Here is an 18577-nt window from a genome sequence, read left to right as displayed (position 1 = left end):
TGATTTTTGTCCTAGAGCTGGCTATTGTGAATGGGGAAAGAATAAGGGACAAAGTATGGCTATAGAAAGTTGCAGGTTTGCGGAAGAGGAACATTGAGAAAAGAATTTTGCATGTGGTCAGAATTTTCAAAGGCTGGATTAAATTTAACTAGGTAAATGGATTTTATTATGAGTAGGCTGATGCAAGACTGGATTTGGTTTCTCATAAGAGAACAATGTTGTCCTAGAATGCTGCTTTTGATAACAGACTGATTGAGTTCCTGTGCCTTTAAGTGATCAATATTTATTTTTGGTTTTTTTCCCCACCTTAGCTCAATGAGTAAGTATTGTTTCACAGAAACCTAATTCCTACCTGACCAGGTGTTTTGAAACTTTTAAAAAATGTTGACAGACTTCCCAAATATCAAATTCTAATTGAAGGACTTCCCTGTGGGTCCAGTGGCTAAGATTCTGCACTCCCAATGCCGGGACCCAGTTTCAATCTCTGGTCAGGAAACTGGTCAATCCCTGGTCAGCCGCAACTAAAGATCGTGCATGTTGCAACGAAGATTGAAGATCTCGTGTGCTGCAGCTAATAACCGGCACAGCCAAATAATTACTATTTTAAAAAATAATTAAAAAATCATTGTGTGGAATTTTTTTTTAATCTAATTGAAATTCTCTTGACTTCCAGTTAACTTTGGGGTGCTTCAAGAGGCCCCTAGAACATCCCAAAGAGAGAGCTTAAACTAACTGGGTTCATCTGTAAGGAGAGGTTTGCCAGGTTCTCAGAGAACCCTGACAGGTTTAGGGATGAATTGGTCAGGCTGGGGTTGGCATTCTCTCTCACCTGGCAGGACATCATGGTTATTCTGGCCCATTGGTACACCGGGGATGAAAAGGACAGGATACTCACAAAGGCCAGGGAACAGCTGGCCTCCTGGCCACCAATCCACACCACCAACCTCATCAGGCAGGAGGGGATGCACTCCCAGAACATGACTCACCCTGGGACTAGAGGACTGTGTAAGCCCAGGCTAGGGGGAGACATTACTTGTCGATCAGAAGGAATGAAAAGGCACATGGTGAAGCTTGTAAACTATGATGAGGTCTGAGAGGTTACACAGGAAGAAGGTGAAAACCCAGCAGTCTTTCTCAGCTGGGTGAAAGAGGCATTCAGGACATACACCAATACAGACCCCGAGTCTGCCAAAGGGAGGACACTATTGGCCATGCATTTTACCACCAAACTACTCCAGGTATCTGGAGAAAATTACAGAAGCTTGAGGCTGGGCTCAAACCCCACTGTCAGCCTTGGTAGAGGAGGCCTTCAAAGTCTGTAACAACCAAGACTTAATGGACAATAAGGATAAGAGGCTAATGAAACACAGTTTCTGGCTGCTCTGATTCACCCACCACCTCGAGAGCACCCTGGGCGGGGGGGTGGGCTGAGTAGGCTGGACAGACCACCAAGGAGCTGTCTAAGCCCGAACCATTGTGCATCTTTGTCAGAAAGGGGGCCACTGGAAGGGGGAATGGCCTGAGCGCCCTCCTGTGGCAACCCTGACTGGCCCCAGTTCCTTGTGAATCCCTCGGATGAGAGATTCTCGAACACCAACTGATGGGGCCCAAGTGGTGCCCGGCTCCAGATTCCACTCGATCCACCCTCATTATCCCCGGGGAGCTTCGGGTCACCCTCGATGTGGTAGGCAGGAGAACTGCATTTCCTGTAGACACTGGAGGTGCCTGCTCTGTTCTGACTTGACCAGCCGGCCCCCTCTCCATCCATGGACTGTACTGTGGCAGGAGTTGATGGGCTGCCAAAGGGAGAGCGATTTACTTCTCCTCTTCCTTGCCTGAGGAGGTGGGTCCATTATTATTACTCATGCCTTTTTGTATATGCCAGAACGCCCTGTCCCCCTCCTCGGGAGAGATCTGCTAGATAAGTTAGGGACTAGTATATTCTTAGGACAGGGTGAAGTCCAAGGAGGTAAAGCATCTGAACTGAGAATGCATCTATTAGTAACCCCAGATGACTCACCTATTGGGCATCAAAACATTCCTTAAGAAATCAGAGAACAAGTAGACCCTGCAGTTTGGGATAGTTTGGTACCAGGAAGGGCAAGATAAGTTCTCCTAATAAAAATAAAGTTAGGGCCTCAGGAAAAATACCCCGGGAACAGAAAATACCCTTTAAAAGCCTGAGGCCCTGAGGGGAGTCCAACTGCCATTCAGCAAATTCCTAAAACACAGACTCATTACATCCTGCCAATTCCCTTGTAACACCTCGATCCTCGCTGTTTACAAGCCTAATAGGAGTATCAGTTTGTGCAAGACTTACAAGCGGTGAATGAGCCAGTCCTCCCTATTCACCCACAGGTGCCAAACCCATTCACCCTCCTCATCCAAGTGTCAGGGAGAGCCCAGTATTTCTGTTTTGGTCCTCAAAGATGCATTTTTCTGTATTCCCCTGCATCCAGACTCTCAATACCTTTTTGCCTTTGAATGGAGGGACCCTGACACCCTGGAGGCTATCCAATATACTGGACAGTGATTCCAGAGGGTTTTCCAGACAGTTCCCATGTTTCTGGAAATGGATTAGCAAGGGAACTCTGCTACAATCTGTTGATGATTTATTGATAAGTAGTGAGACCAAACAACATTTAGGTCAAAATACTCTTAGGGTCCTGAATTTTCTGGTATAAAAGGGAATATAAAGGCTCTCAAACCAAGGCTTAGATCTCACAGCAGGAGGTTCAATATTTACGATTTGTATTGATCCCAGAGGCATGAGCCCTGGCTATTGATCAAAAAACGGCAATTAGTGCATTGCCATTTCCAACCACAAAGAGGCAACTCTGGGACTTTCTCGGGAAGGCTGGCTGTTTTATCTGGATTCCAAATTAGGGCCTTAGAGCAAAACCCGCATGAGGCTCTAAAAGGAGGAGAAATGAACAACTCTGATGGAATAAAGATACAGCGGGCCTTTGAGACTAAAGGCTGAGTTGAGTAGAGCGCCAGCACTGGGGCTTCCACATTTGGACAAGCCCTTTACGCTATTCATTCACAACAAGAGTTCAGGGATAGCACTGAGTCCTGACCCAAAAGCTGGGACCAGACAGAGACCACTGCCTCATTTTTCAAAACAACTGGACTCAGTGGCCCTGTGCTGGTCAAGCTGCTTGTGTGGAGCAGCAGCCACAACCCTGTTGGTTAATGAGGCTTCCAAACTCACCCTGGAACAACACTTAGATGTACTAACCCCTAATCAGGTACAATCTGGGCTGGAAGTCAAAGGACATCATTGGTTGACTGGAAGAAGGTTAATAAGGTATCAGGCCTTCCTGATGGACACCCCTGACATTACCTTAAAAGTGTGCAAGATCCTAACCTGGCAACTCTGCTGCCAGCAGTCGAGAGAGGAGACTTGTATGAAGACCCTAGAACAAACTTACTCCAGCAGGTCTGATCTTCTAGATGAGCCTCTTGACAGCCTTGCAGTCAAATGGTTTAATGATGGGTGCAGTTTTGTAGAAATGGGAACCCAAAAGGCAAGAGTATGCCATAGTTAGCCTAGATGAAGTCATAGAAACCAAGGGCCTGCCAATCTAAACATTAGCCCAGAAGGCTGAACTAATTGCACTGATGAGAACTTTGCCATTAGGGAAAGATAAGAAATTAAATAGTTTTACTGACTCTAAATGTGGGTATCACGTGTTACAGATTCATGCTGCTATTTGGAAATAAAGAGGAACATTAACTGCTAGAAATTCCCCCATGAAACACAAAGATTTGGATCTGGCTGTTTTAGAAGCAGTGTAGCTTCTGTAACCCTACAGTGAGATGTATCAGAGGGGTGGATCTTTTGTGGGCCAAGGGAATAGCAAAGCTGATCAAATTGCAAAACAGGCAATTTGCAGGAACCTGAACAAGTTATAGCTCTAGTGATGGGTCCCCCTGAACTCCCTGGCCTTCCCTAGTATTTCCCACAGGAAAAAGAAAATGCTAAACGTGGGGTTATGAGAAGAGAAGCACAGGTTGGTATAAAAAGAAGGATAAGGTTCTAATCCCTGAAACTCAACAATGGAAAATTCACTAAGATCTTACATGATGCCAGCCACCATGGGAGGGACGCACTATGGGACTTGATGCAAAAAGCTTAAGGGAAGGGAATGGGCTTAAAAGAACAGTAAAACAAGTAATGCTTCCTATGATTTATGTGCCCGTAATAACCCACAGACCTATCCAATCTGCTCTTTGTAAGTCAGGGCAATTCAAGGCCAAGGGACATATCTGGGGGAAGACTGGCAGTTAGATTTCATTCACATGCCCCCACAACCAGTATATAGATATCTTCTGCTGTTTGTTGATATTTTCACAGAATAGGTTGAAGCCTTCCCCACCTTACTTGAAAAGGCTATGGAAGTCAGTAAGTCCCTTTTAAAAAAAATTACTCATTTATTTTTGGCTGTGCTGGGTCTTCGTTGCTGCGTGGACTTTACTGTAGTTGTGGAGAGCAAGGACTACTGTCTAGTGGTGGTGGGCGGCCTTCTTCTTGTGGCAGCTTTTCTCGTTGAGGAGCACAGGCTCTAGGCACACAGGCTTCAGCAGCTGTGGCTCCAGAGCACAGGCTCAACAGCTGTGGAGCATGGGCTTAGTTTCTCCAAGGCATGTAGGATCTTCCCAGATCAGAGACTGAAGCTGTGTCTCCTGCATTGGCAGGTGGATTCTTTACCACTGAGCCACCAGGAAAGCCCTGGTAAGTCCCTTTTAAAAGAAATAATTCCTTGGTTTGGACTTTCAAAGTCCCTGCAGAGTGATAGCGGGTCTTCTCTTATAGCAAAAATCACACAGGGGCTCACAACAACCCTACGGATAGACTATGAGCCACATACCTCTTGACATCTCTAGTCCTCAGGGAAAAGAGAGAAAATGAACCACACTTTAGAGAAAACCTTAGCAAACCTCTGTCAAGAAACTCATGAACCCTGGACCAACTTGCTTCCTATTGCACTTCTCAGGGTCCATGTCACCCCCAGGAGTGGTCTGAGACCTTGTCTTACTGCTGCCATTCTACTGGATGAGGATGTGAATCAGGCCCGGAGATATATTATTAATCTAGGACAAGTTCAGAAGGCAGTCCAGGACTATGTCCACAAGACACTTCCAGCTCCCACTAAAATATAGAGGAGGAATTTCTGCACAAATAAACCCAGGGACCAAGTTCTTTAAACCTAGAAAGAGGGGTCTCCTGAAGATTAGCTATTGCCAAAGTGGAAGGGTCCCTATAAAGTACTTTTAACCACCCCCACTGCTGTCAAACTGCAAGGGATATCTAGCTGTGCACATTTGTCCAGACTAAAGCTTTTATGTCCAGAAACCCCTTGGATCACAACAGAAGAACAGTATACCTGGGAGCCAGTGAAAGACCTGAGACACCTATACAAAAGGCAGGAACCAACAACAGATAAGTAAAATGATGTAGCGGGCTGGCTCCTAGTTGAAGCCTTAATGGGACTTGGGACCTCTCTTGTTTCCTTGGATGATGTGGTTCTTGACGATCATCCTGCCCTTGACTGCTTTCTGGCAGAACAAAGCAGAGTTTGCACAATAACTAATACTTCCTGCTGCATTTGGATCAATGGGACAGGACAAATGAAAGTTAATGTTAAGGAAATATATGCTCAGACAGAGTGGCTTCATAGTTTTGGCAGACAATTTTATTAATAGCTTTGTCTGGTCAACAGCTAAGTAAGTCCAAAATTCACCTGGCTCCTTCCCTTTCTAGGCTCTTTAACGGCTATTGTTGTGGTTCTTTTTAGCCCTTGTTTAACCTTTTGGTTAAGTTTGCATCTTTCAGGCTCCAGTAGTTTGAAGTAAGGATCATGATGGCTTAAGGAATTCAGTCCATTGCAGAAGAACAGGATTCAGCTCCCTAGAGGTCCCTGGAACAGTTAAGTGAGGGACTTCTACATCTCTAGGGTAGGCTAGGGACTGCAGCCTCTGTCCAGCAGGAAGAATTTTCAGAAGAGACCTTCAGCTCCTTAGCCCCTAAGAATAAGTGTGTGGAGTCTCTCAGGCGGGAATGAGACAGACCTGGGACCCTTTGCTGCAGGGCTGCAATGCTTGCACCTGGACACACTTCTCCCTGAGCAACAAAATACAAAGAAATCATATGGGACTAAAAATAACTGCATGCATGGGGCTTCCCTGGTGGCTCAGACAGTAAAGAATCTGCCTGCAATGTGGGAGACCTGGACTCAATTCCTGGGTGGGGAAGATCCCCTGGAGGAGGGCATGGCAACCCAGTATTCTTGCCCATGGCAATCCAGTATTCTTGCCTGGAGAATCCCCATGGACAAAGGAGCCTGGCGGGCTACAGTCCACGGGGTTGCAAAGAGTCAGACATGACTGGGCGACTAAGCACAACAAACATGTAGCTGGAGCCAAATTATGGACAAAAGATACAAAGAGACTCCAAAAAACCAACTTCCACTTTTGAAGAGCCTGGAGCAAAAGCAGGAGCTCAAAAGCAGGGTACTGTGCATCCCCCGCTGCACATACCACCACAAAGGGGTGGGCTTTTTTGAAACTGGAATGAAAATTGACCTTTTCCAGTCCTGTAAAACCATTGCTGAGGTTTCCAAATTTGCTCGCTTACTGAGTGCAGCACTTTAACAGCATCATCTTTTAGGATTTTAAATACCTCAGCTGGAATTCCACCACCTCCACTAGCTTTGTTCATAGTAACGCTTCCTAAGGCCCATTTAACTTCATACTCCAGGATGTCTGGCTGTAGGTGAGTAACTACACCATTGTGGTTATCTGGGACATTAAGATCTTTTTTTGTACAGTTTTTCTGTATATTCTTAAAAGACGCTTGCTCCTTGGAAGAAAGGCTATAACAAACCTAGACAGCATATTAAAAAGCAGGGACATCACTTTGCCAACAAAGGTCCATCTAGTCAAAGGTATGGTTTTTCCAGTAGTCATATGTGGGTGTGAGAGTTGTACCATAGAGAAGGCTGAACACCAAAGAATTGATGCTTTTGAACTGTGGTGCTGGAGAAGACTCTTCAAAGTCCCTTGGACAGCAAAGAGATCCAACCAGTCAATCCTAAAGGAAATCAACCCTGAATATTCACTGGAAGGACTGATGCTGAAGCTCTAATACTTTGGTCACCTGATGCAAAGACCTGACTCACTGGAAAAGATTCTGATGCTAGGAAAGATCAAAGGCGAGAGGAAAAGGGGGTGGCAGAGGATAAGATGATTGGATGGCATCACTGACTCAATGGACATGAGTTTGAGTAAACTCCGGGAGATGGTTAAGGATAGGGAAGCCTGGTGTGCTGCATTCCATGGGGTCACAAAAAGTCGCACACAACTGAGTGACTGAACAACAACACAACCCCCTGGACCAAACCCCCTGGACACACCCCTACCCTCATCCCATATAAGGAACAAGCTCGCTCCCCACTGGTTTGTTCTTGCTCCCCTCTGCTGCAGCAGAGGTCCCCAATAAAGCCTTGCCTGAATTTCTTGTCCCTCCTCTGATCACTTTCTGTTGATTAAGGAGGCCAAACAACCCTGGTCAGTAACACCATCAGTCACAACTCAGAGACGCATGCTTCACTGCTACCAAGATTCAAAAGGAAGTGCCAGAACAAGGAACAGTCCTACTGATAGCCCCATCCTTCCTTCCTCCCTGAATCCACACACTTTCCCTTACGACTTATCAGTTCCTCCCATTTGAGGTGGAGGGTATTTCCACACCTCACCGGTGGGCTCAGCTGTATAACCTTCTCTGGCCAATGGAATGTGGGGGAAGGGGGCAGGGCCCCAGTTCTGAGCCCAGACTCAGATTTCTGCTCACCCCTTCATGTCTGCCACCACCATGAGGAGAACAGGCCCTGAGAAGCTCACACATCCCAGGAGAATAAAAACAGAGCAGAGCCCACACCAGCCCTCCACAGCCTGATGCTCAGGGGCCTCACCTAGTCTGTAAGCCTGCGAGCATGTAGTAAATGCGCATCCTTGCATGCCGTGGAATTCGGGTCTGGGAGGTTGCTGTGCAGCAATAGCTGACTGACACGTTCAACAGTGTGCTGCATCTCCCCCACATCTAGCCCCGGTCACCAGGAAGACGAAAACCTGATTCCACCAAGACTCAGCCTTCCTGCCTTCCTTCAGCCTTCCCCTTCGGCTGCTGTCAGTGACCTCTCCAAAACAGTTACTTGGCTCTTGTGTGACTACTGTGCTTCAGCAGAGAGACCAGCATCAATCAGCGTGTCACCCATGGACTCTGCCATTTGCTTCCTCCACCCCTTAGCAGATGGACGTGATACATGCCATCAGTGCTGAGGCACACCATCGCCTGTCTGAGGCATGGGCCAAGAGGCCCAGGGAGCAAGGATACCGAAACACGTTTTTTGAAGGAATCTGGTTTTTTTTTTTTTTAAAGGGGGGAGGTGCAAATCAGGACTCCTTGGGGTTCTTTATTTAATAGTAACTGCTGTCTTATTAAATGCTGCTTTTATTTTAGATTATAGAACATGAGATGCCATATCTTTTTTAGGTCTTAGGGCATTTAAAGTTCATAATCCGGCCTTGTATGAATTATCAAGTGATTTTGTTTTTTGTTTTTTTTGCTCCGCAGTCTGTTTTCTCCACAGCCCTTCCAAGCCCACACTTGGCCTCTGTGCCACAGGAAAGTAATGCCACAATGGAAATACAGAGAGAAACAAAACAATTAGAATATTTTTTTAACTTTTAAAGTTCAAGGTCTTGGCAGAAGGACTAGTCTGAAAGAACGTTTGCCTCTCCCCTTCCCACCAAGGGAGTGGGGGAGGAGTGTTCTGACCTGGGGAGAGGAATAGAAGGTGGAGGGATGGACACAGTCAGATCCTGGGGGAGGCTGTGGTACAGGCTCCCCACTCCAGACAGGGAGGGAGGGAGGGAAATCGACAGGCAGACAGCAGAGGAGCTCTGTGCCTCGCTTTCCAGGAGGGGCCCAGGAGAGCAGCGATGCCAGAGACCCCAGCATGGAGCGGGGCAGTGGACTTGGAGGCCGGGTGTGCCTGGGGCAGAGCCTGAGGCAGCCTGTGGCTCCAGATAACGTGAGGGAGAAGCCACATTTCCCTGAAAAGGGCCTGGAAATTAACTGAGAAACAGGACTGGTCGACCTGAAGGCTCTCTCCACCGCCATGCAGGAATGTGGTCCTGATGAGGGCAGTGACATCTTAGCAGGTATCATGTGCACAGCCAGTTCTGTGGACCTGCCTCCAATGTCATGATGCTGCACTGAGCCTGCAGGGTGGGGCTCAGGAGACCCTGGAATGACTGTGTTTAACAAGACATCGTCCCTCTTTACCCAGTGGCTTTGTTTTCTACCATCACTTGAACAGACGCTTCAACAGACACTTGAAGTAGAGGTGATGAGTTTTTAAAAAATAATGTTTTTTGCACACTTGAATGATGACCATAGAATTTGCTCAGGGAGGACTTCCCTGGTGATACAGTGGATCAGAATCCACCTGCCAGTGCGGGTTCAATCCCCGGTCCAGGAAGATAACACAAGCAGTGGAGGAACTAAGCCCATGTGCACAACTACGAAGCCCACGCTTTAGAGCCTACGAGTCACACCTACTGAGACTGGGTACTTCAACTACTGGAGCCTGTGCGCCCTAGAACCTGTGCTCTGCAACAAGAGAAGCCACTGTAGTGAGAAGCCCGTGCACCACAACTAGACGGCAGCCCCCGATCGCCGCAACTAGAGAAAAAAGCCCGCACAGCAACGAAGGCCCAGTGCAGCCAGAAACTAAATAAATAAATAAAAAGAATTGGCTCAGGGAAAAACAGCCTCGTCAGTCTCTGGTCTCCCTCCTCTTTTATCACTTCCTCTTCCACTCTCACCCTCAACGTCCCGCTGCCCTCAGACTTCCCCAAGCCCCTGTGGTCTCCTTTCGGGCCGGAGCATCCCCTCTCCCTCCCCTCCTGTTGCCTTCTTCTCTGGGTCTGTCAGATAGGGGATGTCTCCCAACTCAAGCCTACAATCCCCCAGGCTTGAGCAGGAACAAGCCCTCAGGGACATTTGGCAGGCAGTCAGGCAGCCCTGGCCTCCCCGTCTCTCCTGGGACCTCTGCCCAGCTCTGCCGCCCACATGGGATCCTCACATGGGGTGCGACCCACAACCCTCAGTTGACGGTATGTTCTGTTCAGTGTAGGTTTCTTAAAAATATGTTTTATGGACACAGGCGAGGATGTGAATACCAAGCAGCACACACAACCGCTCATACAAATATTCTATTCCCACAGGGCTGGCTGAGCCAGCAGGGAGGTGAGCCCTGAACCAGCATCTGCACGAACACCTCCATGGAAAAGTCTTTAAACTTTTCTGAACTTTGGTGCCAGGAACTATGAAATGTGTGTCAGTTGCCATCTTCCCTCAAGTTTTAAATAGAAAAAGTACCTTGATTTTTGGTGACCACACATGTACCCTCAGAGATTGCTGATGAGATGGAGACAAGAGAAAAAGATGTAAGAGGGAGGGCAAGGGACATAATCTCTTCATCCACACTTACTTAATTTTAAGTAAATGTGTGCCTTCTCATTACACGGCGGAGTTCTGAGATAAGAAATGACAGCCCTGCTTTCCCAGAAGGTGAACCCAGAGGAGAGAGCATCACATTAGAGCCAGGGTCTCACGTGCCAACCTCTCCCAGAGCGACTGGTCTCAACTCGCCTCTTAGGAAGATGGGAAATACCTTCCCTGAACACCAGGTGGGACTACTGTGAGGGTCACATGGAGAGAGGCTGCTTTTCGCTTCAGGCATTTGATATCTGATGCAGGTAGAACCAATGAGGCTGTGATTGACGAGTATTCCAAGGGGTTCTGAAGTCAAACTAAGCTGGTAAATAGTAACCAGCTGCCCTGATAAACAGGTCCAGGCTTTTTAGTATGACGCCTGTTTACACATGTATTAGCCCTATTCTAGTAAAAGTTCACCAGAACACCAAAGTGTCCCCAACACAATATGACCAAGAACTCCTCTCCTAGGTCACCGCAGCACACATCCCTATGGTTACCTACAGCCTAGAGCTTGCCTGTTTGCAACAAGAATTCAAGGCCACTTAAAACAAAGCACTACAGAGCAGGACATCAGAAGGATCAGAAAGTGTGTGTGGAAGGGGAGATAGGCGAAGATTGAGGGGGTCGTGTAGGGGGTGGGGTTCAATGGAGAAAACAGGGATCTCAGCAAGAACTGGAGGTAGGTTCCATTTCCTGGCATTTAGTTCCCAGCCTCTTGACAATCAAGATACCGATGACAACCAAAAGCAAAAATTCCAGACACCAAAGTTAGATTATACATTCCCATGGTATGACGAAAGGAGGCATCGAACGTCGCAGCACTGAATTCCAGAGACACAAATTGGACACAAAGACCATCTATCTCACTGTGACACGCCACCAGCCCGTCCTGGAGGTGGCGCTGTCAGCTGGGGCCGGCTGGGCAGTGACCATCCCCAAAGCCACAAGCTCAGTGGGAGAAGCCCTGGGGGCTGAGAAGGACGAGCTCGCCCTTCCCAGCACCACCACCTGCTCAGCTGTCTCTCTCATTGTCCTGCCTGCACTTACATCCTTCTCCGAGGGTCAGAGTGGAACCACATCCTTCCTGGGAAGCCTGGAGCCCCTGAGCTAGGCGCAAACGGAAGTCAGCGCAGGAGAGACCTCACCAAGCCTTCTTAGCCCCCCACCCGGGCATGCTGAAGCCGCAGCCAGAAAGACTCCCAAACAGGCCTCACACGTCCACAAGGATGCTTCAGAGGCTCTTACCTTCTTCTGAGTGTCCTCCACGCGGCTGTCCTCCTCCACTCCACTGCCCCATCCCAGCCAGTCACAAAGGCCTGTGGAAGCTGAGCTCCCCAGGCTGCCCTTCTCAGAAGCAACAGGAGCCCCACACGACAAGAGCCCTCCAGAGAGGGAGGAGCTATTCAATTAAGAGATGTCATGTGAACAGAGAAAAGGACCGTCTCTCCGCCCCTCTGATCTCCCCATCTGTTTGCTGTTACCTGAAATTCACCCGAGTTTCACGATAATCACCGCCAGCTTTGAACCTAATTAAGCAAATTAAAAAAAAATGTCACCCCAGAAGAGGCAGCTGTTACTTTGACTAAGTACTAGTCAACCAAGTGGAATGAGAATCCCCAGTCCTCTTGAAAAGTGACGGCATAATTCCGATTTGGTTAAAATCTCACATACATGCACGGGAGAAAAGACTGAGATGTCGTCCACAAAAAGGACAAGAGTTGTTGCCTCTGTGTGCTGTGATTGTAAAAGATTTTTACTTTCCTTCTGATCTCTTTATTTTTCATTTTTTTCCATGTACTACTTTTGCAATTAGAAAACTTGTTAAAAATTAATAAAATACCATTTGGAAATTTGTATTAAGTCAACAAAGATTGACTACAAAAGTAAATAGAAACCCCCTACTCTTCCTTTCCAACAAACACGTTACTAATTACCTGTCCAAACAGATAACAGTAAAGAGTTTTCCAGAGACCACCAGGCATGTATGTGCTCCTTGCAGGCGCTCCGGTGGCCACACAGCAGCAGGTCCTTTTGCATTAGGAGGCTCACTCTCACCTGTGTGCTTCCACATCTCAGCAACAATGGGCCCTCAGTTTGAGAGAGCTTTGCAGAGCAAAGGTCCAGAGCACCCTCAGCTCCTGCTCCGTTATCTGTATTAACAGGAGGCAGTGAGGACCTGGCCAAATCACCAGAAGAAAGTAAGGCGATCACACACTGGGTCAGAATCTCAAGTCAGGTCTCTGAACAGCTGTCCCCAGAGCCTCCAGCAGGGGGCAGCAGGGCACTGTGTGCAACAGCCATCTGGTGTCACCGAGGAAATAGCCCGAACTTCCACATCAGGTGGAAGCCTGGAGCAATTCATCCTTCTGTCCATGGCTCAAGAATGCTGTGCCCTTACAGAGCTGCCTGGTAGAATCAGACTTTGAACAAGTTAACTGTGTCTTAGCATTTGCCGAAATGAAGTAAAGGGAATTTGGCCCAAGGCTGAGAACAGATGAATCTGGAATGAAAGCCCAATAGCCTTAAAGTGATGCCAGCGACAGCTAAGTGATTAGTGAAACAGATGTTGCAAAAAGGAGCAGGTACCTTTGCTTGTGAGGCCTGCTCTTTGTACCAGCTTGTCATTAGTTACACTTAATGACACCTGGGAAAGCCCCATCCCTTCTCCAGCGATCAGTTTCCTCATCTATAAACAGGGGACAGGATCAGATCATTTGACTCAGATATGGAAAGAGAGAGGCCTTAAAGGGCCCTGCAGGAAGGACAGCTGATAGGAAACTTGTTATAATGTGCAAGAAGTCACTTTGCGTGGAAGCCACATCTTGACCCTTCATCTGCACAATCTATCTGCCGCCTTAGCACCTGGGAAATGGGAGAGAAGCCAAAGAGGTGATCTTTACAGTTTCAAACCTAAGTAAAAGATGGGAGTGTCCAAAGACATCTGCTCAGCCCTCCCTGGAGTGCCCCCCCATCCCCCGACTGCCCCCTGAGTACTGCATGGAGCTCTGTATGACGAGCCCTGGTCTGGAGTATTGGACTGGCTTGTGAGGGGTCCCTGCTGGGGCACCATTCATGGCCACTTCAGAAGGTAAGTGCATGTCACTAAGAGTGTCAAACACAAAATCTTTTGGTTTTAATCTTTACTTTCAATCCCAAACAATCTCATTTCATTACAAAAGTACTAGAACATGGACAGAAGAAAGCTGACATCTGCAAACTACGTGCCTTCAACAGGCGTCTCAATCCCGTCACTAACACCCATGTGCGAGGCAGAGACACCAGGCAGGTAATTCTCGGGAATCAGGATTATACATAAATGCACGATCATTTTATTTCATACAAACATGATCAACAAGAGCGAAGCCAGACTGTGGATTTTACACACTCTTGACACTCCCAAGAGCCTTCTCATGGGGCCAGATCTGAGGCCCAGCCCTCCCAGAAGGAGGACGTGGCCCGCGTCTCAGTAGTTCATTGAGACGACAAGCTGGACGTGCTGAGGAGAGCCGAGAGTACCGTGGCCAGGCTTGGAGGGGTGGCCAGCCGGCACAGCCGGGCGCCTTCCTGCACGGGCTCCTTGCCCGGGCTTGCCGGAAGGTCTCTGTGCTTGGTGGAGCAGGGAGCAGTGATTAAGCCCAGCAGCTGTCCAGAGCGTGTCAGTCTCTGGCTTGACTGCTCACCCCTCCAGCCCTCTGAGGGGAAGGAGCTGTCAGTCCACTGTGCCATTGTAGGATTTGTTGAACTTGTTGAAGGTGAAATCCACGGTGTGTGTGGAGATGGGCTTTCTGTACAGAGGGTTTGAAGCCTACAGAACACGGAGGATAAGAGGACATGTGTTAGTTCATTCACTCATTCAAACACACACAGGGTTGGAAGCCCTTCCAGGGTCAGTCACCGGGAAGGCAGCGGGCTCAGCGTGCAGGTAGAGGCACCTGTCTTGTGCTGCAAGACTTGCTCCTCCAACCCACTGGCCTGGAATGGCCCCGCCCTTCCCTGAACTTTCTCTCTCCATCTCTGAAATGAGGGACCTTGTCCATCAGATGGTCTCTAAAGTCCCTTCCAGTTTTAACAGAAACTAACTAGGACTTCAGGGGGCACTCACTGTGCTCTGTCCTTGGGTGACATGCAGTCTGCTTGGGGAAGCAAGGCACACACAGACATTGCAATAGACTGTGGGTATGTGGGGTCCCCTCCTGGGCTGTGTCCAGACCGTCCAGACTCCCCCTGCTCAGACTGTGCCCAGCACCTCTGCTCGTGAGCCTCCTGACCTAGGTGTGGTGCAGGGCTCTGTGCAGGGCGTTCAGAACTGGGTACACTCCACCCCTCAGGCTTCGCTTCTTTGTTCTAAATGCTAAAGGTCTTAGGGGGCCTCTGCTTGAACTCAACTGGACCCCTGAGCTTGACATGTTTCCCACTTCCAACTTCCCACTGGCATACCATTTCGTAGCGGGCCCTGGATCGCTCACTCTGGAACTTGGCGAACTCTCTCCGGTCATGGATGGTGACGAGCAGCTTCCAGATGACCAGAAGTGCAAACCCAGTCAGGAGGATGCTGCCAACCACAGCCAGGAGGATGGTCATGGCACTGGGGGCGGTCCCACACTCTGGAGAACCAGGGCACCGTGAGCAAGCCGCCAGCATCACCGTGTCCCCACTCCAACCTCAGGCCCACCAGCTCTCCCCAGAGGCCTTCCTGTGCTTCATAAGACCCTCACAAGGCTTCTGGGAGGTGTGGGTGGCAGGCGGGTTTCTCCCTTGCACATGAAGTAAAAGATTCAAAGAAGGCTGGTGACTGTCCCAAGGCGACACAGCAAACTGAGGGCAAAGTCCAGGAGAACTTAGAGGCTGCTCCACTTTTCCCCACACGCCCTGTGCACAGCTGCATCCCCCCAACTCGAAGTACCCATGCCCCAGCCCGGCCCCGCCTCTCATGCAGGATGCTGGACCACGTCTCAACTTTCACGTAAATGGTTTCGGGAGTAGACCAGGCGGCAGGAGGTTTCACGAAGCCGTTCCACAAGGGCTGGGCTGGGGGCCAGCCAACATTTGTAAGCCCCTAGTGTGGAGCCTTTGGAGCAAATGTGCTTATTTTCAAAGAACCACAAAGACAGCGCTTGGAAACAAAGCCTCATTCTTCAGGCGTGCATCCTGGGCTGAGACCACAACCCTTCCCTCTGCCTCTGCCTAGGGAAGGCAAATTATGTGGTCTGGCCTCATGTGGAAGCAGTTTGTGATGCTGTGAACTCAAGAGAGCAGATCTTTTTCTGCACCCCCACCCCCGCCTCCTCCAGAGAAGAATAAAAGGGGTCATACCAGAAACCCTAATTATCTCAAGGAAAAGGGCTACTGGTCCCTGGGCCCAGAGCATGAGGCAGAATTGTCCATGTTGGGTCAGAGCGTGCCATCCTCAGCGGCTGGGCACAGCACTTGTGGGAATGTTAACCCAGCGCTCTGCCCTTCCTGGACTCCACTCTGGGAAGCGGCAGCCCAGCCAGGGCCGTGCATGTACCCAGAGCTCCCTGATGCCTAGACCTGATGGTCCGGACCTGCCTTGCACACTCGCACTGCCGTTAGCCATGTAGGTTAAGTGTGTTTTGTGCTTACTGTCACCCCTGTACCCCTTCCTTTGAGATGAGACACTCCCCCAGGGCAGGGCCCTATCCTCCTATAACTCCATTCCCTCCAGTCACAGCCCCCAAGCTCCGCCCCAGCGATGATCCCCAGATGAACAATCGTCTTTCTTCTGAACTACAGCAGTCAGGTAGAGGAGGCCTTAGATCCTGATCTTCACAGGGAACTGTGTCCCTCCTCTCTCTGGAGTTTGGAAAGGATGGTGAGGAGAGGATGGGTGATACGTCAGAAACCAAGCACCCTGGGGGAGCCGACGGGGCCAGCTCTCACCCACCTGGCTCCCTGAGGACCGTGAGGTTAGATTTCCCACTGGGGAGCTCTGAGTAGGTGAACATCATCACGCAATCCTTGGCGGTTTTGTAGAAACAAAGCACAGCCTCCTGGTCATCTTTCACTGGAAGAAAACCAAGCAGAAATGTCCTGAGTGTCTCTCCAAGTAACTCAGAACCACCGAGGGATGGGGTGAGGAGCCAAATCCTGCCCCTGAAGAAAAGGAGTGCAGAGAGGCTGACTGGGACTTAAGAGTGAGTTCAAGTCTCTCACATCAAGAATGCAGGCCCAGCGCTGAGTTAGACTGCCCCGGGGATGCAAACTCCCTTCCATGTGAGGGAACCTCTGCAGCACTCACTATGGGGATGTGGAAGGAAAGGACGCACTATGGCCAGGAGGGACAGGACAATGGAACTGGATAAAGAAGGGGCTGTCCTGCTGCCCGCGGAGGCCTGGGTGAGAGCTCACACTCGAGTCCCCTGGCTGAGAGCCAGCTGCAGAGGCCGAGAGCTGGCAGTGCTGTCCTGAGATGTGAAACGAGAGAGCTCCGCTCCGCTAGGCGATGAGACAAGTGAAGTGAGAGACTGCACCTCCCCCGCCCCCAGCATGGGGCACACTGCTTGCTTCGCTCCGTGGGAAGAAGCTCCCTTCCTCACACTGCCTCACACCTGCTGTCCCCACACGGCTGTCACCTGAGGTGAAGGCATCACCCTCCCCACCCCTTCCAGCCCCCGCCCCCGAGGCATTATCCACAGTCAAAGGCTTCCCTGGGTCAGGGTTAGACTGATTTCTAGAGGGGAAGGAAGCGGGGAAGAGTGTGAAGTAAGAGGGAGGCGGGTGATAAGGGAATGACCCATTGGTCCTGAATAACAACTGCAGGTTATGTTGTGACATGGAACGCCTTCTAGTTCTACTCTCTGTAAGCCTGTGGCTCAAAGGAGGCTCTACCTGGGACCAGACAGTTTTGAGTGGTTATCAGACACGGAGGCCTGGGCTTTTCCTCTCAAACCCCAACCGTAAGCCCAGTCTGGCTGAGTGTGAGCAAGCGTGTGTGTGTGTGTGTGTGTGTGTGTGTGTGTGTGTGTGTAAAAGCCTGGGGGAAGGAAGGAAGGATAACTGCTGAATTGGAACAGAAACTTTCTCTGTGAAGCACCTTATTCAGGTCACAGCTGTGTGTGAACAGCAACATTTGAAGGAGTAGTTAGTGGGTCAGGAGAGGCATTGCCCTGTCTTTCTGTGGGTGTCCAGTCATGAGACAATGGCCCAGGTCTGCAGGCATAACTTGCTGCGAGCCAGGCCTCAAGTCACAAGACAGAAGCAGGGCAGGAAAACTGGCATGAGAGGCCAGACTGGGTGGGTGGGGCGCTCCCCATTGGCTCCCAGGTGCAGTACAAGCCCTGGCACACAGCAGGTGCTCAGTGACTATGTGCTGATGGCATTCATGACTCGGTTGCCATGATTTGGCCAGAGCATCAGTCAAGACCAGGGAGGCAGGAACAAGGAGCAGAGAGACCTGCAGGAATTCTATCCTGGGTTCATCTGGACAGAATGCAAGCTCTGCCTTGTCTGATGCCAGAACATTGAGAAAGCTGTGTTGCGCTGAAGCCAAATGGGGCAGAGACTGGCTAGCTGGTCACCAAACATGGTTTCCCAGCTTCCTAGGCACACCTGGATGGCGTTTCCCATCATTCCTGGAGTAAAGGTGGTCGGGTGACTGAATTCTGGGGGGAAGTTACATGTACTCTTCCAGGTCCAGCCCATGTAAACCTCCCATCTAATCCTTCCCTCTGTCCTCCCCATTTGTAGACTCAATGGAGAGAATTCTGAGGACCTGGGGGAGGGTGGAAACCAAAATTGAGAGGGTATCTGGGCTCCTGAAGGACCAATGGAGGCCTTGTCAACCAGGAACATCTTCACTTTCAGTAAGTGACAAACCAACTTCTATTTTATTACGTCACTGAGGTTTGGGGCATGTTTGTTGGGGCAGCTAACAGTATTTATTCTAACTAATACACCAACTTCTCAGGAAGCCTGGGAGATGTAGCTAAAAAAGGACTGGGCCCAGGGACAGGACAGATGTTGATGAACAAGGAGGTCTTATACCCT

At 49.5% G+C, this 18577-nt stretch overlaps 1 protein-coding gene and 1 long non-coding RNA gene across 3 annotated transcripts in view; both read right to left on the bottom strand.

Moving 5' to 3' along the window:
• Positions 1-11975, bottom strand: part of LOC145538872 (uncharacterized) — a 39081-nt gene extending 27106 nt beyond the window's left edge. Inside the window, exon 1 of the long non-coding RNA XR_014077302.1 lies at positions 11816-11975. This is a non-coding gene — a long non-coding RNA (uncharacterized LOC145538872). The remainder of the gene's footprint in view (positions 1-11815) is intronic.
• Positions 11976-13876: 1901 nt separating this feature from the next.
• ITGB5 (integrin subunit beta 5) overlaps positions 13877-18577 on the bottom strand; it is a 116210-nt gene continuing 111509 nt past the window's right edge. For both annotated transcript variants that reach the window (XM_081571712.1, XM_081571713.1), the window contains 3 exons: positions 16476-16595; positions 15008-15174; positions 13877-14375 (listed from right to left, as the gene is read on the bottom strand). In XM_081571712.1, the coding sequence (XP_081427838.1) occupies positions 14280-14375; positions 15008-15174; positions 16476-16595 (383 nt within the window). In that variant the 3' untranslated portion in view covers positions 13877-14279. The remainder of the gene's footprint in view (positions 14376-15007; positions 15175-16475; positions 16596-18577) is intronic.

The sequence above is a fragment of the Giraffa tippelskirchi genome, chromosome 2, assembly GCF_054371585.1.
Source record: "Giraffa tippelskirchi isolate mGirTip1 chromosome 2, T2T-mGirTip1v1.2.pri, whole genome shotgun sequence".
Lineage (NCBI taxonomy): Eukaryota > Metazoa > Chordata > Mammalia > Artiodactyla > Giraffidae > Giraffa > Giraffa tippelskirchi.
This window is presented reverse-complemented; position numbering and strand designations above follow the sequence as displayed.